Genomic DNA, 20,116 nt, shown 5'->3' with positions numbered 1-20,116 from the left:
GCACTCATTATTGTCTTAGATCTATCTTAATACTTGTGAGGTGAACTCTTCCTGATGGACTATTTTGGACCACCGTAAGGATACTCTAATTCTGCCATCTCCCTCCACCATTTAAGGTCTCCAGATCAAGATGCTTTTGTTGGCTGGTGTGTCAAGAGGCAGGGATGACAGTGCCAATGCCAAATGTTGGTGAGATCAGAGTGCAGCTGCAGAGCACCAGGCGGCAGCCATGTAGGAGGTGCAATGGAGGTCTAAGCTCCAACAGCACAGACCTTCATTGATTCTAAAGCTCCATGGGCCTGTCAGGTGAGATCAGAGGATCTGTCTCTGAAAAGAGAACTGTTTCAGGTATGCTTTACTGCCAGTTTAGGTCAAACCTTCTTCCCGATCTCAGTAAAGCTACTGAAGCTAAGAAAATGTAGAATTTGAAAAAAATTTTAAACAAAATTGCTATTCCAACTCATGTGCAGTAGCAATTGATATAGTACTTGATATGTTTTAAACTGTCGGCAAAGTAGTCGGTGAAAAACCAATTTAAGATAAACCTAAACCATGAAAAGATGCATAATTTACAAAATTAATCACAATACACAAAATATCAGTTCCATTGATTGAGCAGATTGTTGGAAAACAGGAAACCGTTACGTAACACTCAAATTATTGTGTTTTTTTCCAGTCATCAGCCATGGGGTTTATCTTAATCCTCGCAGCAAATTATATTTTCTATGGGGGACTTAACTTCCAAGCTTCAACTGAAACACAGAACTTAAAATGACTCTAAAATCATGAGAATTATGTTCGTTTTTAAAGCCATTATAATGATCTGGATTAACCATCTGTTGAATTTAATGATAGATTTTTTTCCCGTGCTAATTACACAATTTTGTGTTGAGCTTCTGATATCTAAACATGTTTCTAGCTCCCTAGGTGTTCTATATGTCAGACACCCCATAGTGCATACATTTGCCTGCTAAAAAAAAAAAGTCTCACGGTGGTGCCTACTAGCAAGCTCAGTACCATGGCAAACCTCCTAGTGTCCTGATTTTCAGGAACTGTCCCACTTAGGGGCCTCATGGTCCCATGTTTGCACGTATTGAGGATCATGAGCCTGCTGGGGAAATCCTCTGACCCCCTAATTGCCCCAGGGAGCTGTAAGATCGATGAAAGCCTATGCAGCACAAACCTCATTATAGCTCCTCTGCATGGCTGGAGGTGGGTGGGTTTGCGGGCAGGGTAAGAGACAATCCCGAGCCAGGACTTTGGACTTACCCTGGTACTTTGCATCGCAATGAGGCAGAACGCCTGGGTATGAGCTTCAGTATATTGCAGTACACTACATTGGAGTTGTGGATAAGGTCTGTGCTGCAAAAGCACAAACCACTTTGGATTTTAGAGTCCACTATGCCATTGTACAGATGCAATATACAATATGATGCTGCTATATAAAACAATAAATCATAAAAAATGATAATAAATCTCAGTTCTCTAATGGGCACATGATTCCCAGTGCCCTTAAAAGTGGGTCAGCCCACAGGACAAGCCTCGGATAATTGGGACCATCCCATGGAAAACAGCATGGTTGGAAGATATAAAGTAACAATCGTGTAAATTCTGTCGTCAGGGAGTTAACTTTTTTTTAGTAGTTTCACGTTAGTGATATTAACTTTCATAGCATATTCTACCTTCCTGTGCTGTTTCACATTCATAAGGAAATGCAGCCAGAAACATAAGCCTTGGTCTTGAAATACCTACAAATTGCATAAACCATTAGGAATTATGTGAAACAGATATTGTTTTAGTCATCATTACTAAATTATCTTTTGTTTATATACTTTCTATCTTCCGGCTCAGATGTTTCTTTAGCCTTTAGATAAAGATAAGAATCCTGCACTAGAAATGAAAATGTAATCTAAACAATGGCTTAGTTTGAATCCGTATTATTAGTCATCTCATTTTAAATAACCCTTTAAAAAAACTAACTTGCACCATTTTTAAACAGTGGCAAGAAGTAAGGGATCCTTTTCACAGTAATGGTGCAAAAAGTGAACCGGTTGAACCTCCTTTGGCAGCAATAACCTTAAGCTCCTCCATATTGCTAGAATGTCTTGTGTGAACCGCTCTTCTGATGTCATTCCAAACATCTCTAATGGGTTTAGGTCTGGGGTCTGTCTGGGCCACGACTTTTTTGCTTTTTTTGGAAACCGTTGTATAGTATGTTTTACTTTAATGTGCTTCACAATTGTCATTATGTTTTCATGTGTTTTTACACCATACGTAATGCTGAGTGTTCTTCACAGACAATTCAACCTTGGTTTCATCAGTCCACACATTTTCCCCGTAGTGTTCGGGGTGTCAAGGTACTCTTTGGCAAACTTCAGGCAAACTGTGATTTTAATGTAATTAGTTAAATTGGAGAACAGCAGCTTCCTCTGTGGTGTCCTGCCATGGACTCCATGCATCAGTAAAATGATATATTATAGAATACACCCAGCAGACAATGTATTTTATTGAATATCATCCTTAATCGCTAAGTTAAGGTTATTAAGAACTTTTAGAAACAACTTTGTGATTGGGCCACATATAGTATATGTATCCATATTAGAACCTTCTGTTCTTATGAATGCTTATTGTGTCCCCCACACTCCAGCCCAGTTAGTGTATCTAGCCCCTCTGTCTCATCAGTAGTAGGCAGAAGGTCCTATTGGACGATCAGGCTCCTTGGTGCACCATTGCTTCATGGGTCGGCTGGGGAGAACCCCTTTATAACTGGCTTTTATACACTATGGAGGACTGTGCCAACCTAATGCAGCTTCCATAGCAAACATACTCTGCACCAAATTAACCTAGCGTTCTCAGATATGACATCATGTCTTGGCGCACAGCATAGAGGATAGCAGCTTCGGAGGTAAGTGGTATGGAGCAGCTTGGTCACTCCCCTGGGTCAGGCCTTGAGCAAAGTTCAGCCAAATTATGTTTTCTGAGCCAATGTATAATTCCCAGGGGCAGGTACTGTATTCCACCGTTAATTTCCTCAACATGCAGAAACAGATTATGAAAGCAGATAGGAACTGTCATTATTTATCAACAATCAAAAAACTAATTATTTTCTAATGATTGCTTTGTGTGTAGGACGTTGCATTTCTCGAGTGCCAGTAAGTCTGAACTTTTTTTGTGTGTGTTTCCTAAAGGTGTCTTTTTACAAAAGCATTAAATCTTCGCAATTGTACAGTCCTCAATACATTTATCATTTGATTGTTCCCTTGTGGAGTGGGAACTTCATGCTTCCTTATCCATAAACTTAATTTATGACAGGCAGCAACTCTGATGTGCACATGGCTACTAGGTTTCACTTTATTTAAATGTACCTATTTTATAGAGACAATTTGTGTCGTTAAAAGGAATGGAAATATAGGGCACAATTCAATGGACATGACTAAATCTTGCCGTGGTCAGTATGTACATAGCAGTTCAAAAATGTAAAAAAAAAAAATGAAAAGCAAAAATGCAGTAAGTGACCAAAACGTGTGCCGATTGCCATTACATCTAATTGGGATGGGAAACTTGCAACAACCTTTCCATATAACCCATATAAAGTTCTGTAACCACCAGTTTTCATTTTAACATATTAAGCATATTAAACTTTTATTTGAACAGTGTGATTGACGACTGACAGGGCATTTTGTTGAATGTAGACTTGTGCATCTGGATTTGTACAAATTGCTAATTTACAGAATTTCGTAAAATTTTGCGATTCGTACAAAGCCACAAAAACGAGGCCAGACCCCACACAAAGTGGTCAAAGCAAAAAACTGAATTTTTCACTCTCTCAAACTCTCTCGCTCTCTAAATGTTTCCCTACCTTCTCTGCCCTCCGCTTCTGCCGACCACTTCTGGTTCCGCATCTTCTTGTTCTTCATCTTCTCCCTTCATCCTCTTTCTTCTATTTTTGTCCGGATCTCTGCAGACATTACCTGGCACAAACTTCCATTTTGGCTGAAGTTCAGCTTAGTCCAAATTTGAGGCACTTTTGGTCAAATTCTCTCCCGTGATTGGAAGCGCCACCATTTTGGCGAAAGTTTGCACCTGATAATGTCCGCAGAGATACGAATGAAGATAGAAGATAAAAGACAAGTGGTAGAAGAGAGAAGATGCAGAGCAAGAACATGTGAAAGTGGTGAGTGAAGGAGAGTGAATGTGGGCCTCGGACAACACATTTCATTCCCGAATTAAAAACCCCCAATGATTTTTGGCCGAACCGAATGAGCAGGGAACGAAATCTGTTGCCCCAAAATGAATGGGCCAGAAACGGACGGGAAAATTTGTTAGAATCATTTTTTGGCCCATTTGCACATGTCTATTAATAAGGGGTGATATGTATATGCAAAGAGGTAGCGGTGCATTTGACAGTCATGATGTGACTTGTAAGAGGCTTGAGCACGCTTAGTGATGTGTAAGTAGTGCAGGAGTAGCGGTGTGTTGATGTCTTACGGTACATAACATGTGTTAGCTTTGAAAGGGTTTATTTTTGCTTGACTGCGCATATTGTAGGGTGTCTATATTAGAGATTGGATGTCTTCAATGTATGATCAAAAATGTATCCATTTTAGGTGCTTGGATATGGTGCGCTCTTCCTTGAATCACTTTTTTTGTATGATGCAGCACTCGATATATCAACTACTTTTTTTCATTTTATTGGGCAAAGTTATCTATATAGTTTAGGTGATATTGGCAGTGCCCTGCACCTGAATAGAAGTTTTATGCTTCTAAGATGCAACGCCAACTCACCAATGTGCTATAAAACTAAACTAAAAAGTAGATGGATTTGCTGAAACTACTTAGGTAGTCAACACTCTATTTGAGTATCATGACTTCTACCTTTAATGACCTTTGAATATAAGGAAGACCTAAGAAATAATAATAAAAACAAATATATAAGGTTCCATTTAATAGGAAAATAAATCTAGAAAGCAATGTTTGCTAAATAATTTGTAATTTGGAGTTGTAATTATTGGAGAAAAGGTTGAATCAGCTGAGCAAGATCAAATTTTATCCATTGAGTGATGATTAAACTGCAAATTCAGCATCATCAGTCAGCATCGTATTGTATGTTGGGAATTCCCCTTGAACCATACATTATGTTGACCATGTTCACACTCTTGACACACGTCTCCATCCTCGGCATGAATAATTGTAGTTATGATCCCACACAGTCTGTAGACTACCTAACATTACAATGGCTGCTGAACTTCCTCAACACATGATTCCTATTTACAGGATGCCACTTTACTATTATTATATCTTGAAGCCAGACGATTTATTGAGGAACAACTTAACAATAGACGATATGAGCGATGCTATTACTTCCTTTCCTGGAAATAAGTAACTTGGCAATGAATCAGTTCTTATGTTTAAAGCCCATAACTTTTAAATTGCTTTACTTCTAGATTCGCTTGTTGAACATTTGATTGACTTTTTCGTAAACCTCGTTCACTATTCAATAATAATTGGGCATTTAGTTACCCAAAAAAGGCTGGTCAAATACAACCCTCTATTTTGAGTTTAAGTTACCTATTTCATGAAATAAAATATCATCTTAATAACATTTATTCCAAAATCCATACTAACCTCCTTCTTTTGACTTGGTTTTGACCACTGATATTGGATCTACTGTGCCAATAATCCTACTCTTATAGCCTAATTGACCAGAAATATTTAAGCAGGCTAACACGCCAAGTCATATTTGTGTTTTCACACAAAGATTAATAAGAAAAAGGATTTTGCGGCATTAGCTTATTAGAAAATTTCTTTAGACAAGTTTATACCTTTTAGTTGGCCAGCATAAAAATGCTGTAAAGTTACATAAGCAATCAGAACATCAGATCCCTCTTCTTCAGATGAAGATGAATGGTCTCTTCTTCCATCTGAAGAAGAGACTTCTTGGGTTCAGAAATCTTACATAACTTTACAGCTTTTTCTATGGTGGCCCACCTACCCAGCCAACCACCTACCCAGCACTTCTTACAACACATATTTTCAAATGGTATAACAAAACAACAACTGGCATACTAAGACAAACCGAACATTAGGTAAAGAGGGCCTGTAACTACGGGGTACTTACCTTCCGTTCCCCGAACCGCCGTTCTACTGAAGCCCCTCGTCGCCTGTAGCCGCTGGCAGGTTTCCTGAACGCAGACTGCATGAACTCTGGCTCTGTACACACGCGCACCACCGTGTGGCCTCTTATAGACACTACACCTATGCGTTCCAAGCCTCCGTTTCATGCGGGGCGGGAAATACAATTAGTAGGTCTATTTAAACCTGGCTGTTGCACTAGCTCATTGCCTGTGATAGTGCCTTGTGCATGTTGGCTGTGCTTATTAAATACTTCGTGATTTTGGCTTCTGACCTTGGCTTGTTTTTGACGTTCCTGTCTATCTCCTGTGTTTGACCCGGCTTGTTTTTGATTATCCTGTCCTTGCCTACTCCCGACCTCGGCTCCGTGTAACGACTACTCTTTTGCCTGCTGCAACCAATATACTGCTCTGCTCCCATACCGGTGGATGATACCAGGTTCCTGCACTGCTGGTCCTCTAGCCGTGACAGGGCCCTGTTCACAAGCTTTTACTGTAGATGTAATCAAGTTCACATGATGAATCCAGAAAAGAATGTTACCGAGTTCACTTTAGTAAATGTATAGGCTTCCATTCAGCAAGCTGTCCAAACAGTTATTGGTATTAACAGTGTTTGAGATTCGACACCCTAAATGAACCCCTTAATTGTGATCTTATATTCAAGGTTGGGTCTGCTACAAACAGCTAGATTAAAATCAGTAGACTTCTTCAAGTCCACTTTTCACATCTCACCAATCATAAAGTAGAAAGAAAAGCAAATTCCACATATCTTAAAACCATAAATAAATACTCATTAACAACAGAAATACCACTAACTTTTACCTGTACCATATTGGCTGTAATGAGCTTCTACTGTGGCAACAACATGTCAATTAGAAATGTCCCTTTGTTAGGATGTGATAACAGCTCATGGTGGGCTGTGATTATGAGGTGCACTTGCTAATGTATATATGCTTTTGCAAGGATAGCAATCTTTTTTGGGGGGGCTTGCATCCTTAGAGTGCAATTGAATTGCAAATTGGCATTGAATTGAGCACATACTTTCATAAAAGTCAGATGTACATACAGTTATCATCAACTTTGAGAAAACTCGGTTCGGTTCATAGACATGATCACTATTTACAAGGCATTACATGTTTTAAATGTCTAAATAACGTAACAGGTTTTTACAAATAATTGTGTTGTTTAACAAATAGAACATTTTCACATACTTAGAACTATCTGCCTTTGGAATACACAGAATGGTCAGAAGGCCCAAAAGGATAAAAATAAGTTTTCTAAACAGGGGATTATAACAGCGGATAAGGTATTTCCTTTGCCTCAAATATGTATTCTTTGTTTAAAGAATTTAGGTGAAATGTCTCAGTATTACCGAGATATGAAGACAATGCTTGTAAAAGGGAAATGTTACTGTGCATTTAGCATGAAGTCATTTCTAGTTTATAGTAATTCAGTGTTAAGCTGGGCTAAAACGAATCAGAATTTTTTACCTAGAGCCCACCAGCATCCTCTCCAGACTGGGCGCTCATCAAATTTACCTTGTAGTGAGTTCTTCTTCATGCTGGTCCAGAGGAGGGCTGCTTTTCTGCCTCTTCGGGCGCCAATCTCTAGTGGCTGTCCTGTGTATTTATGGCATTGTATTCCGACTCTCTTGAAGTGAATGTGGTTCAGTGGGTTAAATGCCATAAACATCCACCTTAGGAGCATAGACCCCTTCTCCTAAACCCCAGTGGTTACAATGTGACCCATTAATCCCACATGTCACAGGTCTCAATTTGCGGTCCATATGGGCATGATTTATGGAATCTGTACCCTACTGCTGGTAGTCATCTCTGCTCCAATATCCAACTACGGTACTCCCAGGTTCCATATATGCAATTAAGTGAAGAGCACACAGGAGGACCATATCCAAGTTCCCAGATATAAGTGTGGCCCATACAGTCACAGCGACTAAAAATAATTTAGATGATAATAATTGACAAACATTAAATTGCTAATCTCCTTTCACTGTAGCACACGTCAAAGGTTCCCTACTGCCCTCAGATTGTATGCTGAAATTAGAGAAATCCTTTCATCGTTATAAGTATTTTTATTTTGCATTATTTCAAAGTCATTTAGAAAATGTCACCACTTGATAAATATATAACAATACAAATAGAATAATTCTAATTCTGACATTTTATGCTTTCTATAGACTCCAGAGGACGTTACCCAGCTTTAAATTACTCTGTAAATGAAATAAAAAATTTGCAATAGGTTTTCTCTACGGCAATTCACTTTACAGAGGCAATTATATTTTATGCATCTTTTATACATTTGAGACTCAGACACATTATTATTCAGGTTTTTTTTCTCTTTTGGAATTCAATTATTCTACCTATACCCTCAAATCTTGTAATCATCCTCCCTATTTGTGGATTCTCTCAGATGGAATAAGCGTATAAATAACACATAAGAACATATATAATATGATGATATGACTTGCACATTAGTTTTACTTGATTTATCATAGCTCCAGACGTTGTTTTCAAAGCTTAAAAAAATGCATTTTATTTGTAATAAGTCTGTGTTTGGGAATCTGTAATACCTTTTTTTTTGTTACCATGACATTGGCATATTGGCAATGAATGTAAGAACTGGACTGACCAATTTTAGCCTCGTTGAGTGCATTAGTATCAATAGACGCAGAAAACCTGCCATGCCAGGCACAATTTGGGTTTTCTTTTATAGCCACCCTGGTAAGGTTTGCAGTTTACAGAACTATCAACCCAGATAGATTATCTCGTGGGAAAAACCTTGTTACCACGTCTGAATTTCTGCCGCCGTATACGCCACGGGAACACTCACAATGTCAGAATGTATTTGAGGATTTTAAAAAATTATAATTTTTTATTGTTTTATATAGCGCCATCAAATTCCGTAGCGCTGTACAATGGGTGGACAGGACATAACAAGTAGTATGTAACATAACAATTTGACTTACAGAGACAACAGGTGAGAATGGCCGTGCTGAGATGAGTTTACAATCTAGAGGGATTTAGGGTGTATTACACAATAGGTAAAAATGCCGTTGTTGGCGATAGGAAGCGCTACATGCAGTGTGATGTCAGTAGACAGAAACTGCCTGTTTGTTCGCACTTTTGTGTTTATAAATACTTTCACAGTAACTCATGCAAATACATTTTGTTACTATTTAATCAACCTAAAGTCATCATCACGCATCAGGGCAAGTTTAGCTTTGGGATATCAGCGAGCAGGCGTGAAACCTAAGCTGAATCGGTATATATATATATTTAGGCAAAGACTGACTCTCTGAATGGATCCTTCTCCATCACAGATCTGTTACTTGCTCCTTCACATAGCTGAACTGGACAAAGTATACTACTACGCATAGTATGGTCACTAGAGGGCAACAGCGGTGGAAATCAATAATGGAAATGAAGAAATTACTTGATTGAAAGATTGGGGCAACCTTTAGATTACAAGCTCCTTGAAGCAGCCTTAACGTTCCTTCTATTATATCCTTAACCACATTAATATTGTGCCTCCCCATTGTATAGTTCTGTGAAATAATTGGAATTTGGTAAATAAAGCATATATTATTGACAACAATATAAATCAAAATATTCCAGGAGTGCCTCTGAAATATCTAAAGTGGCATCCATGTTTCCAAGACTATTTGCATGGCATGCTTATGTCTATTTACTTGCTTGTTTTTGTCTATGAATTCCCGGCAGATGTGAAACAGACATTCAAGGAATGTTCTAAGGAAGCTAGCGTTAACCAACATAAAGCTGGCAGCCAACCAATGCTGTAACCGATGGAAAAAGAGGTTGTGACTTTCTTTTACACTAATTAGGCTTTTACGCATAACGCATATAGAAGAAAGAGCTTCTAGTAAAGTCTGGTACATAACTTACTTTGTCAAAATCCAAACAGGTAGATACATTTGAAATTATGAATTGGGATCTTCAACATTTTAGCTGATATCCAAAAAAGAAAACCGCACTGAACTTTTATAATTGACTTTTTTTTTCCGTTTTGGAGGCTTATGACTTCTATATGTCTTGGTTTTTTTTTACAATGTACTTCTATAGTAGTAACATTTTACGAACATTGTACAAACCCCCAAGAAGCGAGTGCCTACCGCAAATCTTGGTGAGCTATTTGAGCCATATATTCAAATACCAGACCACACAGGAATCGACCAAATGAGTTAACATCAAACAGAACCATGAGCTTTCTAAATGATCCATCCCCATGTAATTTATAGAACATTTCACTGCCATCTGCCGCTTATGTTTACCAACTCAAGGAGCCTGTTTACAAAAATGTCTAAATAATTAAGAAAACGCAAAAAAAAAAGAAAATGTATACACGTCTATGCCCTGAAACTTATTGCACTAAAACATTTTGTTCTAAATCTATACCTGTTTCATTACTTAGCTAAATCTGGAGATTTTATGTAGCAGTAAAAAGATATATATTTGGTGCTAGTTACTTATTCATTAATATTGTCCTCTTTGCAGAAAAATAGACGGAGAATGCCATAATAGTGTTTTTTGACAATACCAGTACACACATATAAAAAGATGTATTTGTGCTGTTAATTTATACATTTTTCTAGGACATCGCCACTAAAAAACTGGGAATTTAATGTTTTAGGGAAAATTTGGGTTTTTATACATTTTATACACCGTTCATCGCTTTTTTTTTTACGGCAAACTTAATAGAGTAAGTTGAAGTTGAACTCTAATCCTTGGTACTATGAGGGAGCAACTGTTCAACCCCAAAAACTCCTGGGCTAGCGAATGCATAATTAATTACATGCGACCATTTTGGAAAAAATTTGATTGGAGGTGATAGGGTTTATTCAAGTAAATTATGAATTAGCAGGAGAGTTGAAATGTTCTACTCTCCTGTTTTACATTTTGAAGGTAGGGTGACCACATTCAGCCATTTTCCAGGATATACAATGAAATTAAACAGTTCAATATCTTAGTCGCTCTTGCAGAGTAATTTGCCAAGGATTCATATTGTAGTGAGTTCAGAGAGGTGAAGTCGTAACTCCCCATTTAACTCTTCATTAAACTCTTTATGAAAAACTATAATTAAATAGATTACTTGTTTTGCATGTATTTTCATTGTTTTTTTTTTTACATTATTTCACTTTGAAAAATAAGAGACTTATAACAGGCAGAGTAGCAGAGGACATGATTATTTGAAAAACAAAAGAGAAATAATGCAATACTAGGCAGGACTAGCAAGAATGAAAAGGAAACATAATCCAGTTATCGGAGAGTCAAAAGGCTTCGTTATTAGAAGACGGGGGCTAAATGGTTAAAAACCTGAACATCTACATCAGCCTCGGTAGAATATAAAAAAGACGATTAAATATAATAATTCTAAGAGGAAGCGGGCAGAGTGAATAACAGTTGCCGGAATAGCTCTATATTTTATGGCCATTTATCTTTAGTTTAAGATTGTTAGGCATGTTTTAGATTACATGCTACCTCTTCACATGCTCTGTTTAGATATCTCCAATAATTGGCATTTTGTTACTGAAAATGCACTGCTTGCACAGGACATAACAGACATATTTCTCAGAAACGCTTGAGGATAAATAAAAGTGCCGATTTAAATCAACAATCGGATTTTTCTAAGAAGAGGTTTGCTGATGAGGTGCTGGAGACCGATGAATCACAAGCGGAGATGTTATGTGTTCTTACACATTTCTTTTGCAGGTGCTAATGCTACACTGGCAGAAAACAGGTAAATAAAAGAGAAAATGTATTATATATTAAGGAACACTTCATTTGTAGCACAACTTTGTTTAACAAATCAGTGCCAATCGCACATAGTCAAGGTTTAGAAGAAGCATGAGTTTTTATTAGATGCTATGATTAGGGACGAATTGTACTGAAAGCAGACTAGGCACATGCAGCCAGGGTCTATTTGTTCCTTTTAAACTGTTTTTTTATATGCCTTGCCTGTTTTTAACAATTTTTATAACAAGTGGCTTTAATATCTTTCCATGGACAGTAGAAGACTACTTAATAAAGTGAGTATTAGGAATAGGTGGGATCCTTCTTTATTTTAAATATGCGAATACTAACTTTTTTTCTAAAAAAAAAATCTGCTCCCTGGAAGGAAATGCCAAGAATATGTCTTTCAGGTGTGGGCAGGACATTAGTCTAATATGGGTGGGGTGTGATGCAATATAATTACACAGTTCTTCATTGGCTTTATGTGAAGTCACGTGTGACCACCACTCGCATTAAAACCGCAACTTGGCAACTATTTTCCAAGTGTGTACAGGAATCACAGCGGGGACATTGGTTGCTTGATCAGGTTATTCATTAATTTACCTAGTAAAGGGATCCCTGACCTGATCCTCACCCCCAATAAGGGGAGAGGTGACATGACCAGGTTGGATATGGGGTGAATATAATGGAGTGACAGAGCTTGATGGGGGACAGTTATGTGAGTAGGGGATGGTACCGTATCTTTATGTCCTCCCCATGTGAAATAGTATTTGAAGGGTGAGGGCAGTAGGCTCAGTCCTTTGTAGAATTTTGAATTGAGTATCCCACCCACTATCCCTGTTTTTCTTTGTGTAGGTGTAACCGCGTTTGGTGAGGAGGTAGTTGAGGAGTCCCCATATTCATTTTGGGTGCAATCAGATAAAATTGGCTTGGTTATTAGTGATTTGATAACCATGGCAGTTGAGTCTGGATGTGGGCCCAAAGGGAAATATGAGAGTCCAATCCATCTGTCGGTGAAGTGCTATGGGTTGTGGGGAAAAGACGGTACCATAGTTGTTTGTGGAGGGCCCCTTGAGTGACCAGCATGGCGGCCCGTTACAGGGCAAGCTGCCCATAACTGCCCATATATACATGTTGTGTCACAGTGTGGGTTTTCCTGTTCAATAAAGCGATGTGGGCTACACACTCCAAATGATTATGTTCTACTGTCTTTAGTGCTGTGAGGTTATATAAAATAATATAAAAAATAATATAATAAAATAATAAAGAGTAGATGGAACCTGATGGACAATACCTGGGGCGTGTGAGAGTAAACAGATAATTGGTGGAATCTCATACCTCCCCTTTTCCTCAGGTTATTCAGAGAGGCTTCATCTTGGGCCCCAATCAATATATAAGCCCCCATTAATCCAAAATATACAGTGTACATGTGCTTCAGTCATCACAATGTATACATAAATATATTCTGGGAACAACCCTGTTAAATTTTGGATCAAAACACATTTGGTACACTACCTAGTCTCGTCATCAACACATTGGGGTTTATTTTCTAAATTTCTAATAATTGAGATTTGTGGAACTTCCTGAATTCCCTGTGCATTATAAAGGGTCAGTCCTGGCATTTTGCATTAGGAGTGGCTGAACTGCCCCCGATAACGGAATAGTTCACTCAGTGAGATGTTTTTTAAAAGACTGTGTGCATTTAAAGATGCTCTATACAGAGCCATCCAAGCAATCGTTGCACAGAAGCTCGCCAGGGCTGGATTTTTGATAATATATAGTTAAGTCAAATCCCTTATAAGTAACATAGCCCAATGGTCTGCTGAGGAAACCCATGAAAGATGCGCAAAACAGATCAAGTCACGGTGTCAATGCTAATGCTAGATCCCTCCATAGCCATGTGTAGAGAAGCCTGTAGAAGACAATAATCAATGGAAACCTTCCGCGAATGGCCTACAGCCTTCAAATCAAAGTAGCTTAGAGGGCTTTTTCGTCTTGGCTCCCCTTTCTAAACATTTCCATGAACAGGGCCGGTCCTTGTGCCTGGGCTCCTTTACCAGGGTGGAGGGTACTGGTTGTTACCCCACAAAATGCCCCCTGCGTGAAATTATATCTGCCCCCTGTCAGGAGCGCAACAGAAGCCTCTGCAATGAATGGGGGGAGGTGGACACATAAGGTCTATGCGTACATTGACACTGTAGGTGAGTGCAACAAGGGCACAATTTTCTTGGGATGCTATATGATTATGATATAGACCTAGCCCTGCCCATGAATGCATTTTCTATTTCTAGGCTTATCATATTCATATATATATATATATATACAGTAAATACATGTATACCGTGTGTGTGTGTATATATATATATATATATATATATTAATCCAGCAGTACGCTCAAGCCTTCTTTATAGTTATATATTATAGAATTATGTTAGGTATAACATTGAATAGTAAATTTCTGAAATATACTGCACTGCTTAATTCATAAGGGTAATAGTAGTAACCTCTTCTGTGCTGTAATTATTCATAAGAAATACAGTTGTGAAGGCGTTTATTTGTTTCTGTACACCCCCCCTGTTGTGTACAAAGAATTTGCCTATTTTCCCCTTCATTGAGTCAAAATATTTTGCATTCAAAGGATTATTGCTTCACAACACCATTTAGGTGCTTCAGCGGTTTCATGATTTCGAGAACAGAAATGTTTCCACAAACCAGAACAAACGCTTTTAGGAGTCGAGTTTAATTAATGAAATTGCATTTTCTTTAATGGAGATAATCTCAAAGAGAAATGAATTCAAAATATGAATGTATTTTTTTAACAGTTGACTGAAACATAATATTCCTCCCAGATTTTACATGCTATTCCTACAGTACAATATGTTGCTCAAATTAATTTTTTTTATGTTGTTTTTTTTAAAGAAACATTAAAGTTTTGCTCCTTAAGGATAAATTCAGAAAACATTAGTAAAATGTTACTAAAATAATTGAATCTTGATATAATTAGTGGTGATAATGAATCAGTTTATGAATAGGTGTAATTCGTCACAGGTCTGGACTGGCTTTTGGAAATACAGGGCAAATTAGAGGGGTCCCTAATCAAGCCCAGATTGGCCATCTGGCACACTGGGCCGCTAGCCAACAACGTTCAATACTCACCCGATCTGCTGCTTCCACTGGCTGGATATGCTCAGGTGCCCACTGCATGAGCATAAGGGCATAGCCTCTCGTATCCAGCAGTCGGTCATAACTAGATCATTGGAGGCCGCAGGCCTTAAAGTCATACCTGGGAACTCTCCGGGTCAAACCGCTGCTCCTCCGGTTATCCGGGTCAAGACCCGAATCCTCCGGGTCGCGGGAGTGGGGTCTTGACACGCCCCGCTCTCCGCCCATTTCCCCTTTAAATGGGGGTGTTTCCCGCTGCTGTGAGCAGGACCGCCCACCAACGTCCTGACCGCGTCCCGCAAGGGAAGGCTCCAGGTAGCCGGAGCCAAGAAGTTTCCAGGTATGCTTAAAGTGCCAGCCACTTACTCCTGACATTAGTTCTGAATGTAACGTTGGCTCTCTGAGTTACTTAAAGGTTCGGTTCCACCTACACTGCTGAATTTAAAACTTTTGTAACTAAATGCAGAATTAAAAACATCATTGTAAATTACTAAACCCTTCCTAGAAATATTTACTTAACCATGTAAAATTGTGCTTGATTCATAATTTTCGCCATGAACACTTATGTAACACAAAAGCAGGCTCTGGCAGGTGGTTGCCATAGAAACTATAAAAAAAACTTTATAAACGGTATTTTTTTTGTGATTAAACTTTAGTTTCTATTGAACGAGAATTGCAGCTTCACTATTCATTGGTAGGGTCTAGCCCTGGCATTTTTCTCATCGTAGAAGAGTTGTGCTGGCCCTATACAATGTATAGTTAGATATCTATGGCAACTTTCAAACTGTGAACTTTCGTAGGTGGGGATTACTTTAAAATCATTTGGTTTTGACACATAATCTGTTATTTTGCATACCACTTAAAACACATGAGTTTTCGTATTGTCAATACAGTTGCCATTCTACTACAGAATAATAAATAAATTTTTTTCAAGGCTACAATTATGTACATTCTTAGAAATTGTAGGAACAACAACAAAGGATTAAATTCCAAACCTTGACAAGATGACGGAGGAAAATGTTTTTGTGGCGGATAAACATTGCATCAATGAAAACCTAAAAATATGTATGTTAATAATAATACTTGATAGTGGAAAAAATATAATTAATAATAATGGATAATACATTATAAGAATAATCTCATTATACTAATTCTTACATATTATACAATATAAAAGTTTCATTAATGCTTCAAGGCATTGTAGACCAGGCTTGGACTGGTCATTTGGTTTGCTGGCCAAGAGGGCTGCATACCATACCTGGGAACTCTCTGGGTTTGCCCGAAGATTGCAGGGTGAAGCACCGCTTCTCCGGGTCAAGACCCGAATCATCTGGGTCACGGGAGCGGGGTCCTGACACGCCCCGCTCCCCTGCTCATCAGCGGAAACGCTCCCGACGTCAGCAGAAATGCCTTGAACATCAGCGGGACCTCCCACTGACGTCAGCTGGACCTCCCACCGACATCACGGGACCGACGTCAGGGGGCAGTCCTGGCCGCGTCCCGCAAGGGAAAGCTCCAGGTAGTCGGAGCCCAGAATTTCCCAGGTATGCCGCATACTTACTGATACTGCAGGGGCGAGCACTTTATGTGGCCATGAATATCCAGCCGGGCGTCACATACACGTCATTTAGCGGCTTCTGTCTTTCAAGTGCTTAGTCATCCCCAATCTGGGCCTATTATAGACTATAGTTTCTTTTTGTGAAGTTTTAAATCTTAATTCAGTGTTGTCATTCTGTGTCCCTTTAGTACATTTTAAGGAAAACCTTGTCAGATTATGTGTTTATTATGTTGTTCGTTATGATTTATTTTCTATATTAGTGTGCCTGTGTTTAGATACCTCTATTTAAACATAAAGTATTTTCCCTTCATGTAGCACAGTATGTTGGGTGAGTGAGAGGCTAAGGAAGGGAGTATGTATGAATGTATGTATGTGTGTTAGAATGAGAATATATGTATAAGTGTGCTTTAACATGAAGTGTTTGCATGGACGTGTATGTGCTTGTGTGCTATGGATGTTGTGGTGATGCTTATTCTCAAGATGACTAGGTATTTGATGTTTCTCTTTTTTTTCATATGTATTTTCCATTTTATAGTCTCAGCTAGCAAATAAAATATAATTCTAGAATGTACATAATAATTATGTTTCAAAATGACATCCTGTATATATTATTTTAATTGAGTTTAGTAACAAATCATTTAAAACCCGCTGACTGAATGAACGTGCTAGCGGAGGGGAATGGAAAATACAATTCTACTTTGAATATATTGTGTTATTATTTTGTTTGTTTGTGGCTAAGCTTGGTACAAGGTATTCCTGGATCATTCCGACTATGAACATTGCTATTACTTGCCCTCTGTGCACTGTAAAAGTCAGTGTTACGTTTATGATGGATTGCATCTCTCGCACCGTGAATTTTATTTCTGCAGGTCTTGCTATAAAAAAAAAGTCCTGTGTTTCAGAAATGCATAATCCATGAGCTGCAGTTTCCGTCGATGCAAAAAAGAAATGTCTCTGGTACTGCTAAGAAAACGTCATGTAAATCTTAAAACTGATCTCATTCATGGTGTTTGCCAGAAGTAAGAGCCACGCAGATGGTCTTTTTAAAGTGAGCTGTGGATGCACTCCATACTCTGCTCGCTTCCGACCATGATCAACCCCCACTAAGCATTTTTGGGCAAATTCTTATAGCTTTAACCATACCTGGGAACTCTCCGGGTTTGACCCGGAGATTGCCAGGTGAGCACTGCTCCTCCTGTTCTCCAGGTCAAGACCTGAATCTTCCGGATCGCGGGAGCGGGGTCCTGACACGCCCCGCTCCCCGCCCATTTTTTCCTTTACATGGGGATGTTCCCCCGACGTCAGTGGGACCGCCCACCGACATCAGTGGGACTGCCCACCGACATCAGTGGGACCGCCAACCGACATCAGTGGGACCGCCGACCGAAGTCAGTGGGACCGCCCACCGACGTCAGTGTGCAGTCCTGGCCACGTCCCGCAAGGGAAGGCTCCGGGTAGCCAGAGCCCAGAACTTCCCAGGTATGGATATAACCTATAGCCCATTTAAACAAAAAGGAACATGGGGCATGGGGTAATAGCCATTAATCTTTGCATCTAGGGGCTTTTAGAATGATTCAATTATGTTTTATGGACGCAGTTGGCTCTTGTACTGTAAAGAGCTGCTGGGGAGGAAGAAGAAGGTGTGAAGGAGGAAGACTACATCGCAGCCCTAAACTCTAAACAGCTGTGCATACCTTACTTATAAAATAAATATGATTTCCTTAATTAATTTAAATGAAGTTTAATGACACTTTCATTTCATAGGTTGTCAATCTACATAGGTTGTCAATTTAGTCGAATCTTTACTATGTCCGTTCTCATGTGTTGGTCAGGCAAGATCAACTGGACTTTGGATTTTCCATGCCCACCCTAGTTATTAGTGGGATCCAAAACAAAAAGCAGGATCTGAGAGGGAAGGAAAAAACAAAATCTTAGAATGTCATTAATTACAATGATGCTGAATTGCTTTTCATCTTGGAAGGGGGTTTCTGGGCTGTCTATGTAGTCTTGTTGTGTTTTCCGTATACTGTGCATCGAAAACAGGAATAAGGAAAATAAAGGGAACGGAACAGGGATATTATTATGACTCGTTATTAGAGGAAACTCGGTAAGATGAAAGGAGAGCCTTTCCTTTCTTTTGTTTAGGCTTTTAATTATTATTGTACTTTTATTATATTGCTGTCTGGGTGATTTTAAATATTTTGGAATATTGTGACTAAGCGCATAAAAGTACAGAATGACAACATTTCTGAAAAGAGGAATATTTAATTTCTTCATTGACCAAACTTAAATATCGAAGCCGACGCAAAATAACACTAAGGGAAATCAAAGTATCCATTCTGTACCATAAGATGCTTTCTAATTATTTCTACACTGGACTCAAACTAGCAAATTTTATATTTCCTAAAATAGAAAGGCGTGTATTTTTGTAAGGTGGACCAAACTACGCAAAAAATAAGTTTTTCAAATTAATTTCTTTTAAAATGTATCTTTAAAAATTGGGCCTCTAGTGTATTTTAGTGTTTTTCCACACCTAAAGGCTAGATATTCTAAGATAAAGTAGGGTTGTAATCTAAAAGTTTTCTGCTGGATTTCATAATGCAAATAAATCTTTCTCAACTAATTGAATAGCAACCAACACATGCTGGCCCAGATTTATTAAACTTAATATAATATTAAAAAAATAATAATTGCAGTCTATGGGAGAATTAAATTCAGTCCATTATCTGGTATACACAAGTTTGCTTTTCTGATCACGAGTTTAGTAGTAGGACATAGTGAGTTGCATGTTGGCTTTTTACTAAAAGAAGCTTTCCAGCATCTACAGTGAACAAAATATAGAAATTACCAAAAAATATCTTTATTTCGGTATTTTATACTGCAGTGCCATGTATGCATTTTGTGGCTGGACCATTTACAATATTTTGGATTTGTTGTATTGTAATTATTATTATTTATTGTTTTATATAGCGCATTATTATTATATTATAATTGGACATAGAGGCACAAGATGCAAAGCGGGCCCTAATCAAACGGGATTACAATCTATCTTGTCTCTTATCTACCCATACACTGTAACAATTTATAGCTTTATACAAAAAGATCATACTTGTCAGCAGTGATTTCGGTTTTTTTAGGAATACTTTCCACTTTCCAGTTCAAATGAGGTTAATTAGCACATGTTAGCTATTTCCTATGTAAAATGTCCATTCAATAATGTTGTTTTCTTTCTCATAGAAAGCAACCTCCTTACCAAACTGTACCGGAAAGAAGAAAACATTAATGTTGTTGGAAATGGTTGTATAAGTAGTCCACGGTTTCCGAACAGCTACCCAAGGAACCTACTACTTACCTGGAAACTTAACTCTGGAGAGAACACAAGGATACAGCTTACTTTTGACAATCAGTTTGGATTGGAAGAACAAGAAAATGAGATATGCAGGTAAGGAAGACTAGCCGTACCCAACTTTTTCCTAAAACTCCAATTGTTTAAATGTTCT

The 20,116-nt window shown here is 38.4% G+C and overlaps 1 protein-coding gene across 1 annotated transcript in view; it reads left to right on the top strand.

The window, feature by feature from the left end:
* Positions 1 to 4,089: 4,089 nt before the first annotated feature.
* The window catches only part of LOC149288904 (platelet-derived growth factor D-like), a 67,708-nt gene continuing 51,681 nt past the window's right edge, over positions 4,090 to 20,116 (top strand). Inside the window, exons 1-3 of the mRNA XM_089491173.1 lie at positions 4,090 to 4,174; positions 12,752 to 12,940; positions 19,854 to 20,058. Coding sequence (XP_089347299.1) covers positions 4,090 to 4,174; positions 12,752 to 12,940; positions 19,854 to 20,058 — 479 coding nt within the window. The remainder of the gene's footprint in view (positions 4,175 to 12,751; positions 12,941 to 19,853; positions 20,059 to 20,116) is intronic.

This window comes from Sceloporus occidentalis, unplaced genomic scaffold (genome assembly GCF_023333645.1).
Source record: "Sceloporus occidentalis isolate IW3139 unplaced genomic scaffold, rSceOcc1.0.p SCAF_49, whole genome shotgun sequence".
NCBI classification, from domain to species: Eukaryota; Metazoa; Chordata; class Lepidosauria; order Squamata; family Phrynosomatidae; genus Sceloporus; species Sceloporus occidentalis.
This window is presented reverse-complemented; position numbering and strand designations above follow the sequence as displayed.